We start from the raw sequence: 12,523 nt of genomic DNA on the forward strand, positions 1-12,523 counted from the left end.
AGCATCTATTTTGCAAAAGACACAGAACAGGCACCTAAAGATAAGAAAATGAGTTAGACACTCGCCTTACTCTCATGAGGATTATAGTTTGATGGGAGAGAGATAAAGGAAAAACAAGAAGAAAACAACAGTGCAGGAGGCCCCAACCCCTGGGATCTAATGCTGATGATCTGAAGCGGAGGTTATATAATAATAACAGAAATAAAGAGCACAAAAAATGTAATACGCTTGAATCGTCCCCAAACCATCCCCTCTCCCTGGCCCATGGAAAGCCTGTCTTCCATGAAACCAGTCCCTGGCACCAAAAAGGTTAGGGACTGATGCAGTAAAAAATGGTTATGAGGTATAGCAATGAGGCAGGGCTTCCCAGGCGGTGCTAGTGACAAAGAATCTGCCTGCCAGTGCAGGAGACTCAAGAGACGCGAGTTTGATCCCTAGGTTGGGAAAATCCTGCGGAGTAGGAAATGGCAACCCACTCCAGTTTGCTTGTCTGGAAAATCCCATGAACGGAGGAGCCTGGTGGGCTACAGTCCATGGGATCACAAAGAGTCGGATATGACTGAGCGACTAAGCACACACCTCACAGCAAGGAGGACCAATTTTGCTAAACATGGTAGTTGTTCTTTTCTGAACTAAGTTGGCTTTAATATTAATTTAAATTCTTTGAGCATATGTTGGCTAGAAAATAGAAAAAGGTAGCCAGGAATTTTCTAAAAGCTGAAGTCCATATGCGGATGGTACTTCTGAAACTAAAGATACAGTTCTAAATTACATGGTGTGGAGACAGGGCTGGAGTCAGGAGACAGTGAATGAACAGGCTCACCATGGCCTTAGGTCTGCACTGAAAGAACTGTCTCCAAGGAACACTGGGTGACTTTCAAAGGGAGGCTCTTTATAACCCTTCAGTCCTTTTCCAGTGGCTTGCCTTAGACAAATATGAGTAATGCAAGGGCCGGGGGGGTACCCCCATCACAGCTCAGGGTCTTGGAATTATTTAGGCTGCCCTTCACCTCACCATGAGTGGTATGATTACACACAGAAGAGACCCCGTGACTGCACCCTGCCAACCAGTTGAGTGGAGCAGAAGAGCGTTAGCGCTGGGGGGAGGGCGGCCTCCAGTTGCACTGTGTGCACGGGCAAACCTTCTTCACAAGACTACATTTACCACCTGGACTGGAGTCAGAGCATGTGAGAAAGCCTGTACTTTAAACAACAGAGTCAGGAAACCTAAGCCTGAGATTTCAAAAACCACAGACAGTGTTAGTCACTCAGTTGTGTGACTCTTTGTGACCCCCATGGACTGTAGTCCACAAGGTTCCTCTGTCAGTGAAATTCTCCAGGCAAGAATTTACTGGAGTGGGCTGCCATTTCCTTCTTTAGGGTATCTTTCCAACCCAGGGATCAAACCCCGGTCTCCCACATTGCAGGCAGCTTCTTTGCCATCTGAGTCACCAGGGAAGCCACAGAGGACAATTTTAAAAAAACGTTTTTTAAAGCAAATTTGCAGCAAGGAAAAGATTATTCATTGTCTCTTCATTTGTAGAATGGAGGCACAACAGTGTCTCAGAGTTTCTGGTTATGATTATTAAATGTAATAATTAGTGGCCTTATCCACTGACCCATACACAGTAAACAAGTTTCGCTCCTCCTATTAAGACAATGAGAGTTTCTTTTTAGTTACCTTGAAGAATTTAAGCTTTGCTCAGGATCATAATCATGCCCATCCCAACAATTGTGGTAGTGAACAATATTTGGATGATTAAGTGTTGCCAAAGCTTTCACTTCACGCTCCACCTTCCTAGTAAAAAGAAACAGGGAACATAAAGGCGTCAGTATCCATCCCTGATAATAACAAAACACCTTGAACAATAGGAGACAATCACCAATATTCTCTTATTAAACAGCTGCCATGGTTCCCACACCAAGGTTTAGAATGGACGCCTGCAGCTCTCAAAAGGAAAGAGTGAACACAGAAAAAAATCAGCTGTTTTCACTCTCAACATAAGAAAAAAAAAAAACAGTGACTAAAATTATTTCAAACCTCAGACAATTTAGAAGTCACAGGTAGTACTCTTGTGAGCTATCAGATGCAAACTTTTTTTGGATCTAAAATAAAAATCATCCATTATGTTTTATTTAGACTTGTGTTAAAATCACTTTGGATTTCAAAAGCAAACTCCATTTGGGCAGCAAGGGTAGGTAATCCAAGCTGCATGAAGAACCTAATTCAGCATTTTCAGTGCGTGGCAAAAATACACACAGAGGGTGATCTATGCAGAGAAACTGAAATTTCACTGCACAGCGTGGGAGCTTTACAGGGATGCGTAGGTAAGAGTTATGACAATCCTATGCTAAGTGGAGTATATGAGATTTCAAGAATGAGAAAGGATAAGCAAACATTTTGCAACTTATTTTTTTAATTTGAAAAGTTCTGTATGATGTAAAATTTATTAAAATAGAGAAAAAATTACTCATATATTAACACAATCCTAACACACTTATGAGTTTAGAGGATTTCTTATAGTCTTTCTTCATATACATGTTTACATATGTGTAATTATAGTATATATATTTATCTAATGTTTTCTCATATATTATCTTTAAATTTTTCCCTATTACTATACAATCTGTCTAACCATCATGTATAAACATTTTAATGTAAAATTTCAAAAGTATTAAAAAGTAGAGCAAATAGTAGAATGAACCCCTACCTGGCCATCAGATGAAACAGTAATTAACTCCTGGCCAATCTTGTTTCCTGTATACTCTTACCTACTTCCTCATCTTTCCCTGCATTATTCTGAAGCAACTTCTAGCATTGTACCATTCATAGTGTATATAAATATTTACAGTATATAACCCTCACTTTTTTTTTTTTTTGTTCTTGCTTTGGCTCCGTCTCCTCATTCTTGCTGGATATAACCCTCACTTTTAATGACCGCAAAACAGTCATTGATCAGAGGAGAGCACAAAACATACTAAATCATTCCTTTATTGCTGAACATTCTGTTTGCTCTAACTTCTCACTATTATAAATGACATTGTGATTTTTATCTACTTGAATAACTTTTCCTGTAATCTGGGTAATATCCTTTGAATAGGTTCCCAATAGGAAATCCATAGGTCAAAGCATATAAATACTTTTATGCTTCTCGATGCATATCTCCAAGTGTATTTTTAACTGTGCTGTACAGGTCAAAGCATATAAATACTTTTATGCTTCTCGATGCATATCTCCAAGTGTATTTTTAACTGTGCTGTACCAATCTATGCTTTTGAACTGTGGTGTTGGGGAAGACTCTTGAGAGTCCCTTGGGCTGCAAGGAGATCCAACCAGTCCATTCTGAAGGAGATCAGCCTGGGATTTCTTTGGAAGGAATGATGCTGAAGCTGAAACTCCAGTACTTTGGCCACCTCATGCGAAGAGTTGTCTCATTGGAAAAGACTCTGATGCTGGTGGGGATTGGGGGCAGGAGGAGAAGGGGACGACAGAGGATGAGATGGCTGGATGGTATCACCGACTTGATGGACGTGAGTCTGAGTGAACTCCAGGAGTTGGTGATGGACAGGGAGGCCTGGCATGCTGCGATCCATGGGGTCGCAAAGAGTCGGACATGACTGAGCGACTGAACTGAACTGAATCTATGAAGCCACGAGAAATGTTCAAGGTATTGCACCCTTATCATCATGAAGGATTACCGTTAAAAAAGATGTTATGGGATAGAAAGAACAGCAGTATTCCTGGTAAGCAAAACAATGAAGGAAAAAGCCTTGTTTTGATGCCAAGTAGTATGAAGGTCTGAGAAGGCAATGGCACCCCACTCCAGTACTCTTGCCTGGAAAATCCATGGACGGAGGAGCCTGGTGGGCTGCAGTCCATGGGGTCGCTGGGAGTCGGACACGACTGAGCGACTTCACTTTCACTTTTCACTTTCATTCATTGGAGAAGGAAATGGCAACCCATTCCAGTGTTCTTGCCTGGAGAATCCCAGGGACTGGGGAGCCTGATGGGCAGCTGTCTATGGGGTCACACAGAGTCGGACACGACTGAAGCGACTTAGCAGCAGCAGTAGCAGCAGGATGAAGGTATTTCAACCACAAGGCTTTGTCCACAGGACAAACAATAGGTTGGTTTGACTGGATGAAGAGCATCTAAGACACCACACCTGCTTCTTTTCTTATGTCATTTTAGTTCACTTATATCCCTTTTCCATCTCCTTCTCTGATCCTTGAGGGATCTGTCTGGCCAAATTACAAATAATAACAGCTGCCAGAAAATAACAGGCAAGATCGGTGAACATGGGATTTCAGAGCTCCTTCCTCTGTGTCTTCCTTCCTAAAGGAGTTCTGTTATCCAATAATTGAGGTGGGGGTGGGGAGGGGCACAGATAATACATAAAACAAACATGGGAAGCTTTGAGATATGGTGGGAACACAGTAGATGGGAATTCCAGAGGATGAGTTCTAAATCTTCACCTTGTTACCACAGGAGATAGGGCCCAAGGATGGTCATCATTAATTTCTTCTCTGCCCATGCTCGCATCCACTGCTCAGACTAAGCGGTAAGAGTCTATTTGCCCTCTCCCTCGAGCTGACCATAGTGACTTTGTTTCATCAGTATGATGCGGAACTTCCAAGACTGCTTCCTCCTGGGATGAGTTGTTCTGGGACAGTCCTTCTTAGAACCCAACAACTAAGTTGTGAAAGGCCCAGGCCACATAAAGCGCAGGTGGAGGCGCTCTGGTTCACAGCTCCAGCTGCACTTGTAGCCACAGCCAGCATCACTGCCAGCCATGTGAGAGCCATCTCCGATGTCCAGCCAAGCCAAGCTTTTAGATGACTCCTGGCTGCAAATGCATGATGAATGACCCGGGTGAGCACAGTCAACTCACAGGACCACAAGAGATAATAACAATTTGGTGTTTCAGCTCAGTTCAGTTCAGTTGCTCAGTCGTGTCCGACTCTTCGCGACCCCATGAATCACAGCACGCCAGGCCTCCCTGTGCATCACCAACTCCCGGAGTTCACTCAGACTCACATCCATCGAGTCAGTGATACCATCCAGCCATCTCATCCTCTGTCGTCCCCTTCTCCTCCTGCCCCCAATCCCCACCAGCATCAGAGTCTTTTCCAATGAGACAACTCTTCGCATGAGGAGGCCAAAGTACTGGAGTTTCAGCTTCAGCATCATTCCCTCCAAAGAAATCCCAGGGCTGATCTCCTTCAGAATGGACTGGTTGGATCTCCTTGCAGTCCAAGGGACTCTCAAGAGTCTTCTCCAACACCATAGTTCAAAAGCATCAGTTCTTCAGCGCTCATCCTTCTTCACAGTCCAACTCTCACATCCATACATGACCACTAGAAAAACCATAGCCTTGACTAGACGGACCTTTGTTGGCAAAGTAATGTCTCTGCTTTTCAATATGCTATCTAGGTTGGTCATAACTTTTTTAAGCCACTGCATTTTGGAGTGGTGTATTATGCAATAATAGACAACCAGCACAATTATCAACTAGCTTTTACCTTTGGCAAATCAGTTCACATCTTCGAATCTCACTCTCCTCCTCTGTAAGATAAGGAGATGAGACTAGAAAAACTCAAAGGTCACCTTGAGCTAAAAGATTTTATAACTGTAGTTCTCATCAACATAGCCTCAAGGATAATCAATGGTATATCCATTTTTTAATTAAAGTAACCATGGGAAAGTGAGGTCATTTCAGAGTAAGCCAAATATCATTCTCCTCATGAATAATATTTTCAAGGAGGACCAGGAAAAAAAAAATATACTAATGAAGAAGAGGATACGTAAAAAAGAAGAGTGCAAGTTCACATTTAAAAAAATAAAATATTACTACTTACCCACTATTATATTTAACACATTTAATAACGTAAGTCTTCTTATCAATTTTGTGTTTGGCTTTGAAAACTTGGCCAAATCCACCTGAGCCAATTGGTGTTAATTCTGTGAAATCGTTGACCAACCTTGAGAGAGAAATGCTGCTGTTATTCTGAGTTCAATGTCCTCTGTTCCTCCACTCCGACCCTTCTGCTTTCCCTTAAAGGCGCTAGTGAAATGGACTCTATAACAAACAGGACTCTCCCCTTCTGAGTAAGAAGGATCCATTTCACAGAAACTCTTGAATCACAAAGGATAATTCTTCCCTCTTCCCATCCCAACATAACAGATCACTCCTGGGAGTCAGTCACCGCCTGGCTGCATGAAAGAATGGTAAAGAATCTTTTATTCCAAGTATAAAACTTTAGAGAAGAGTGCCAAACTGTGTTCCCTGCTACCACCAAGCTGTTATACAAGAAATGAGCCTGCTTATGTTTGCAACTCTCTGGGTTTCCCCTCTTTCTCCTGCCCCACATTCCATCATTAAGACCTGCCAGTTTTCTTTCCAAAACACATCTGCGGGTGTCTGCCCACTTTCCCCCATTGGCCCAAGCTTCCAATAAGACTCCCACCAAACCCTCTTCATAAGACACACCACCTCCTCACCTTCCTCTGCTCCAATCCACGATCCTCATAGCAATCAGTGTGATAAATACTAAGTCTGATCACGACTATTGGCCAAACGCTTCCCAAGCCTGCCCCTGCATTCAGCAAAACCCAGAAAACCCTGACATAGGCTACCAGGTGCCACCTGTTCGTCCCCGTCCCCTCTCCGGCTTGTCTGGTGACCCCGGCTCCTTGGCCACTGCCCTCCCGGCACATGGCTTTCTCTCAGTTCCTCGGGTGCTCACATTACCTGTCCCACCTTCGTCTTCCCATGTGCTCCTCTTTCGCAGAGTACCAGGGGCTCCCCACTGCCCTGCGCTAACTCATCCCTCAGGCCTCCCCACAAATGTGGCCCAGAGAAAGCCCTGCCTCATCCCTCACCCTAAATTCAAGGGTCCCCAACCACACCATGGCTTTTCCTTTAGACCTCTGGTCACAGTGTGTAATTATCATCCCCACAAAAACTCCAGGAGGACGGGGGCTGTTTCTACTGTTCCTGCTATAAATACGATGCCCAGCACAGTGCCAGATATATATTAGGTACTTATTAAATATTTGGTGATTCTTTATTATTTCTTGGAGAAGGCAATGGCACCCCACTCCAGTACTCTTGCCTGGAAAATCCCATGGACGGAGGAGCCTGGTAGGCTGCAGTCCATGGGGTCACTAAGAGTCGGACACGACTGAGAGACTTCACTTTCTCTTTTCACTTTCGTGCATTGGAGAAGGAAATGGCAACCCACTCCAGTGTTCTTGCCTGGAGAATCCCAGGGACGGGAGAGCCTGGTGGGCTGCTGTCTATGGGGTCACACAGAGTCGGACACAACTGAAGTGACTTAGCAGAGTATAGCATAGCATTATTATTTCTTAAGTTTGTACTCGATATTCCTCTGTTGCAAATAGGCCTCCTTTTTAAAAGATACTTTATTTAAGCTCAAACATGCGATCGACCACCAAAGGAACACTTTTAAAAGTGAAATCTGCTATGAAGCTGGAAAATGGAAAACAGATTCAAATGGATCTAATCTGATTCCTGCAGGAGTACTTTTGTTGAAAAAAAATTACTGGTTTACAGAAATACTGGTTTTCAATATTAAAACCTCCCAGAGATGTCAAAGAAACCCACATGAGTACCACAGAGACACCACATTCCATTTGAACACATCTAATCTGTACTCCTCCATGAGGCAAGGATCCTCTGTGGGCCTGATTGAGCTAAAACAAACTGTTCAGGGAGAGATATAACTTAACTTGCCTGATGTTCAACTGTCCCTTAAGAAACGTTTGTCAACTTTTGTACATGTATCCTTAAACAAATTCTTTTTCTTTTTCTTGGTTTTCCCTCTTACCTTAAGTCCACACTATAAATGTTTTCTTCTGTCTTCACAGGAGAGACAAACGTAGGCGCCAAACTTCTAAAAGTTAAGAGAAGCACATAAATTCAAAACTAAAATCAAGTATAACTTATTAAGAGTGGATGTTATGCTATGCACTAGGCTTTTTTGTATTATGAGTCAACTATTAGAATAGCAGGGTAGCAAAGGTTCTAACCTTTGTCTTTAGAAACAATGGGGTTCTCTGTGCTCTAACAATTTTTCACTCTTTTCCTGTGTTTTTCAGCCTTAACACATTGATTGCCAGCATGCCGCTAGGCTCTTTTTCTCCCTTTGGACTCAAAACCTTAGGAAATCAGTCTTGTTGAATTCTCATCCTGGTTGTGTTTCCTTTGTCATTTATTCCTTGCTGGTGGTAAGCCTCCTACAATTGGAAGTCCAAACGCCACCTAAAACTAAACAAATACAAATTCTTATCTTCCCTCCAGGCTTCCCAGGTGGTGCAGTGGTAAAGAATCCACTTGCCCATGCAGGAGACACAAGGGATGAGGGTTCGATCCCTGGGTCAAGAAGATCCCCTGAAGAAGGACATGGCAACCCAGTCCAGTATTCTTGCCTGGGAATTCCCATGCACAGAGGAGGCTGGTGGGCTACAGTCCACGGGATTGTAGAGTTAGACAACAACAGTCTTCCCTCCAAGTCTTCGACTCCCTTGACACCATGAGTGCCATGACACTTGTCTGCATCTCATTCACAAGGAACAATCTTCATTTCCTTTTTCCTTTGCATCTTCTTCACCCAGCTCTTTAATTCTATTCCCTCAAGTCATGTCTACTCTTCTTCTACAGTCTGTCTCACAAATTCTCCTCCTCCCCATCACTGGATCAGTCTGATGGCCTGACCATCTCACACACAGACCTCACCTCTCTCCATCTGAATACCAGCATCTGGCGTCATCTTTCTGCAAGTGTTACCTACTGTTCAGAATGTACCAGTGCCTCATAGTGGCTCCTGCTGCCATCTCACTCCCACTGCTGACTGTATTCACATCCTTGCTTTTCTCTTCCGTTCAAGAAGCCAAGTCTCCCTAATTTACAGAACATCTTATCGTTTATTTCTTCCCTGAGTTATGATAACATTTCTACCCTACCTGCTTGTCTGCAAAATAATACACTTCTCTCTCTCTTTTTTTTTTTCGGTTGTGCCATGTGGCTTATGGGATCTTAATTCCCCCAACCAGAAATTGTACCTGGCCCTCAGCAGTGAAAGTGCCAAGTCCTAGCCATTTGGTCACCAGGGAATTCACATAATACATTTCCCTTAAGAATACCTCTACAAGCCCACTTCTTCGGTCAGACTTGTCCAAAAGAATGCCCTTAACCAATTACTCAACCAATAGTCCCATAGGCCTTTGTGTCTACAATGTATTGTGTGCATATGTTCAAAGACTTCTCCCTGTATTTAAAATTATTTGTTCGTAGATTTCAAGATTTCTGTGAGCTTTAATCATGCTTTGAATTCCTGACACTCCACTCAAATAAGGGCATACAATATAAATAGTGAAGACTTCATAAATAAGATGAATAAACTAGATCTGAAATAAAACTTCATTTCTAAATAAGTCCAATGCATGATGATACTCACCTCTTCACCTTCCTGGAATTATTTCTGGAACCGTCCTATAACAAAAGAAAATGGAAAATAGTTTCAGATGTCAAGTATCCTGCTTTTCTTGGACATCCTTTCTCCTGTACTTCTAGATGGTTCTCTGACCACATTTCTTTGTCCTTAAGATTAACAACCTCATCAATTTATATGCTCTCAGTAAGCCCTGCTTTCAGTGTACTTGTCTACATCAATGTTCTCATCAATTATAGCAAAGACAGATATGATAAGAAGGTCAAAAAACACAAATTGTAGGGGCCCTGAGATTCAGTGGTTAAGACTCTGCACTTCTATTCCAAAGCAGGGGGCACGGGTTCAATCTCTGGTCAGGAAACCAAGACCCCATATGCTGTGCAGCACAACAGGGGAAAAAAAAAAAAAAAAAAAAAAGAGCTGCAGGGCATGTTCTACAGAAGCACTGATTCTCCAGGTATAGAATATGGCTTCCCAAATGATCCTCTGGCCAGCAGATCTCAGCAAGAAACTATGCATTACAATTACTCACAGTGCTAGTAAAGAAAACAGATGGGGCCCAGGGATCTAGTTTAAAACATTTTTAGGACAAATCAATCATTTAACATTTAGCCAAAAAAGAGGAGTCTTGAACATATCTCTCAAAAATTAATATAGCTCTTCTTTAAGCATATTCACTTTTATTCTGGTAGGTGTCGTGGTGTTTTAACAATTTTAGTATGTTGACACTGAGTACAAACATCAGACTAAGATTTCTTGAGTTCCTATCACCCACCAGCCTCAGTTTTGCCCAGTGACTGCATTATGATTAATTCAGACATTCTGTAAATGGATAATATTTTCTCCAGTCTCTTCTATTACAAACAATTTTGCAAAGAACATGCATATACATGTATCTCTGTGCACACATACATGTGTTTCTCTAAAAGACATATCTAGGAGTAGAAGTGGCAATACAGCTGGCACACCCTCAACTCCAGTACACACTACCAAGTTGCTCCCTAAGACAGTCAATGCCAATTTATACATCAGCCAGCAACATATACTATTGCTGTGAAGTGAAAGTGAAAGTGAAGTCGCTCAGTCGTGTCCGACCCTCAGCGACCCCATGGACTGCAGCCTTCCAGGCTGCTCCATCCATGGGATTTTTCCAGGCAGCAGTCCTGGAGCGGGGTGCCATTGCCTTCTCCGATACTATTGCTATGACAGCATGTGATAGGGACAACAGGAACAGAGCTGTGTCAACACTTAGAATAGCCAGACTCAAATTTTGCCAATCGGATGGTTTAAAATGGTATCTAGCTGTTGTTTTCATTTGCCTTTTCCTGATTATTATGAAGTGAAGCATCTCTTCATGTGTCTGTTGCCCCTTTGGGTATCTCTTTTCTAAACTGTACATTTTTTCTTTTTTACTGAGTTGCTTATCTTTTTCTTATTGATTTGTTTGTCGTTTAAAAAAATATTTATTTAATTGACTATGCCAGGTCTTCGCTGCAGTATGCAGGATCTTGTTCCCTGACCAGGGATGGAACCTGGGCCCCTCGCACTGAGAGCATGGAGTTTTAGCCACTGCACCAACAGGGATGTCTTTCTAGTTCTTTATAAATATAATATTTTGGTAACACTAATCATCACCACAAAAACTATCTGATTTTTAAGTTTAGCTCTGATTTATTAAAACAGAAGCAGAAATCTATGAGTGAACCTTCTAAATACCATCCAATTGATAGAAGAAAAGAAGCCAGATTATAGGAATACATGAAAAATACAAAGGTGAGTAGGGAGAGAAAGATGCGACTGAAGAGCAGAAAAATTTTGCATGTGAGGAATGGGAGTTAATAAAGAAAGGAGAGAGAAAAGGCTGCAAAATATTTTGATTTAATAAGAGCCCATAGAAAAATTGAAAAATTATGACAGGTACTGGAGGTCACTTTTAAATGGGGAAACACAAAGGAAAATAAGATTAACTAGGAAAGTTAGAGCCTAATACTATACCCCTGGAGACACGGAAGAGCTGGCTAATGTGCCACTCTTATCATCACTGCTTTCTGATGCATTTGTTGAGAAGCCATTTTCAGACGGTGATTCAGAACTACTAAAAGAAAAGAGGACAGCTATTAGTTTATGAATTCTACCTATTTTTTGTTGGTCACTAATTGCTTTTTCTAAATTCTCCTTTGACATTAAGCATCTTTGTAAATATCTGCTCTTTCGGGCTGCAATTTGAATTTGTTTGTCACACTCGTTTGTCCATACTTACGATGTACTCATTGCTGGAGAGTTTCTTTCGCCATCACCAAACACAGCACTGAAACCATCTCTCTGAAAGATTTAAAAGTACAACTAAGTGACTTCTTATAGTGGCTTAGTCTCTGTGAACCAACTCCCACATTTATTTCCCCACATTTACCAAATTCACAGCCATAAAGAATTACAGGATTAATCATTTTTATGGCTGTTTGATCTGAATTTAAAAAACGTTGAGCTGTCGTGAGAACTGTGATCCCTCTGAAGCTTCATGGCCACAGGGCTCATTGGTGGGACACAGCATGAAGGAGTGCTTTTGCTATGTGACTGGCTGTCTTGGCATCACCTAAATATCGTTTAACTTCAAATCAACTTCAGAGAGAATTTTAAAATATAGAAATCAAATCCCAAGGCAGTACATACCATTGTTTCTGATTCTATCTTTTCATAAGCCAGTTTGGCAGCCAACTGTTTTGCCTCCTGTTTAGTGGAACCCACACCACTACCATATTCTTCTTGTCCAATTTTGCATATGTAATGAAATCTAGGAGAAATGATAAAGAGTATTAAACCAAATACCAAAAACCAGTAAATGTAACTCATGTGTTTTCAGAAAAAAAACACACATTAACAAAGGGCTAAAAAAAAAAAAAAAAAGGGGGCTAAATATAACACCAATTTAATAGATAGATTAATAGTCCATATCTTAATTTAAAATTTCAACGAGGGCTTCCCTGGTGGCATTGTGGTAAAGAATTCGCCTGCCAATGCAGGAGAAACACGGGTTCAATCCCTCATCTGG

At 41.8% G+C, this 12,523-nt stretch overlaps 1 protein-coding gene across 3 annotated transcripts in view; it reads right to left on the reverse strand.

The window, feature by feature from the left end:
* The window catches only part of EIF2AK2 (eukaryotic translation initiation factor 2 alpha kinase 2), a 36,476-nt gene that overhangs the window by 9,047 nt on the left and 14,906 nt on the right, over positions 1-12,523 (reverse strand). For 2 of the 3 annotated variants that reach the window (XM_006056839.3, XM_006056837.3), the window contains exons 5-11: positions 12,145-12,265; positions 11,735-11,796; positions 11,470-11,569; positions 9,481-9,515; positions 7,852-7,917; positions 5,860-5,982; positions 1,682-1,798 (exon numbers count right to left, since the gene is read on the reverse strand). In XM_006056839.3, the coding sequence (XP_006056901.2) occupies positions 1,682-1,798; positions 5,860-5,982; positions 7,852-7,917; positions 9,481-9,515; positions 11,470-11,569; positions 11,735-11,796; positions 12,145-12,265 (624 nt within the window). The remainder of the gene's footprint in view (positions 1-1,681; positions 1,799-5,859; positions 5,983-7,851; positions 7,918-9,480; positions 9,516-11,469; positions 11,570-11,734; positions 11,797-12,144; positions 12,266-12,523) is intronic. The other variant, XM_044925825.1, reaches the window with a different exon arrangement.

The sequence above is a fragment of the Bubalus bubalis genome, chromosome 12 (assembly GCF_019923935.1).
Source record: "Bubalus bubalis isolate 160015118507 breed Murrah chromosome 12, NDDB_SH_1, whole genome shotgun sequence".
NCBI lineage: Eukaryota > Metazoa > Chordata > Mammalia > Artiodactyla > Bovidae > Bubalus > Bubalus bubalis.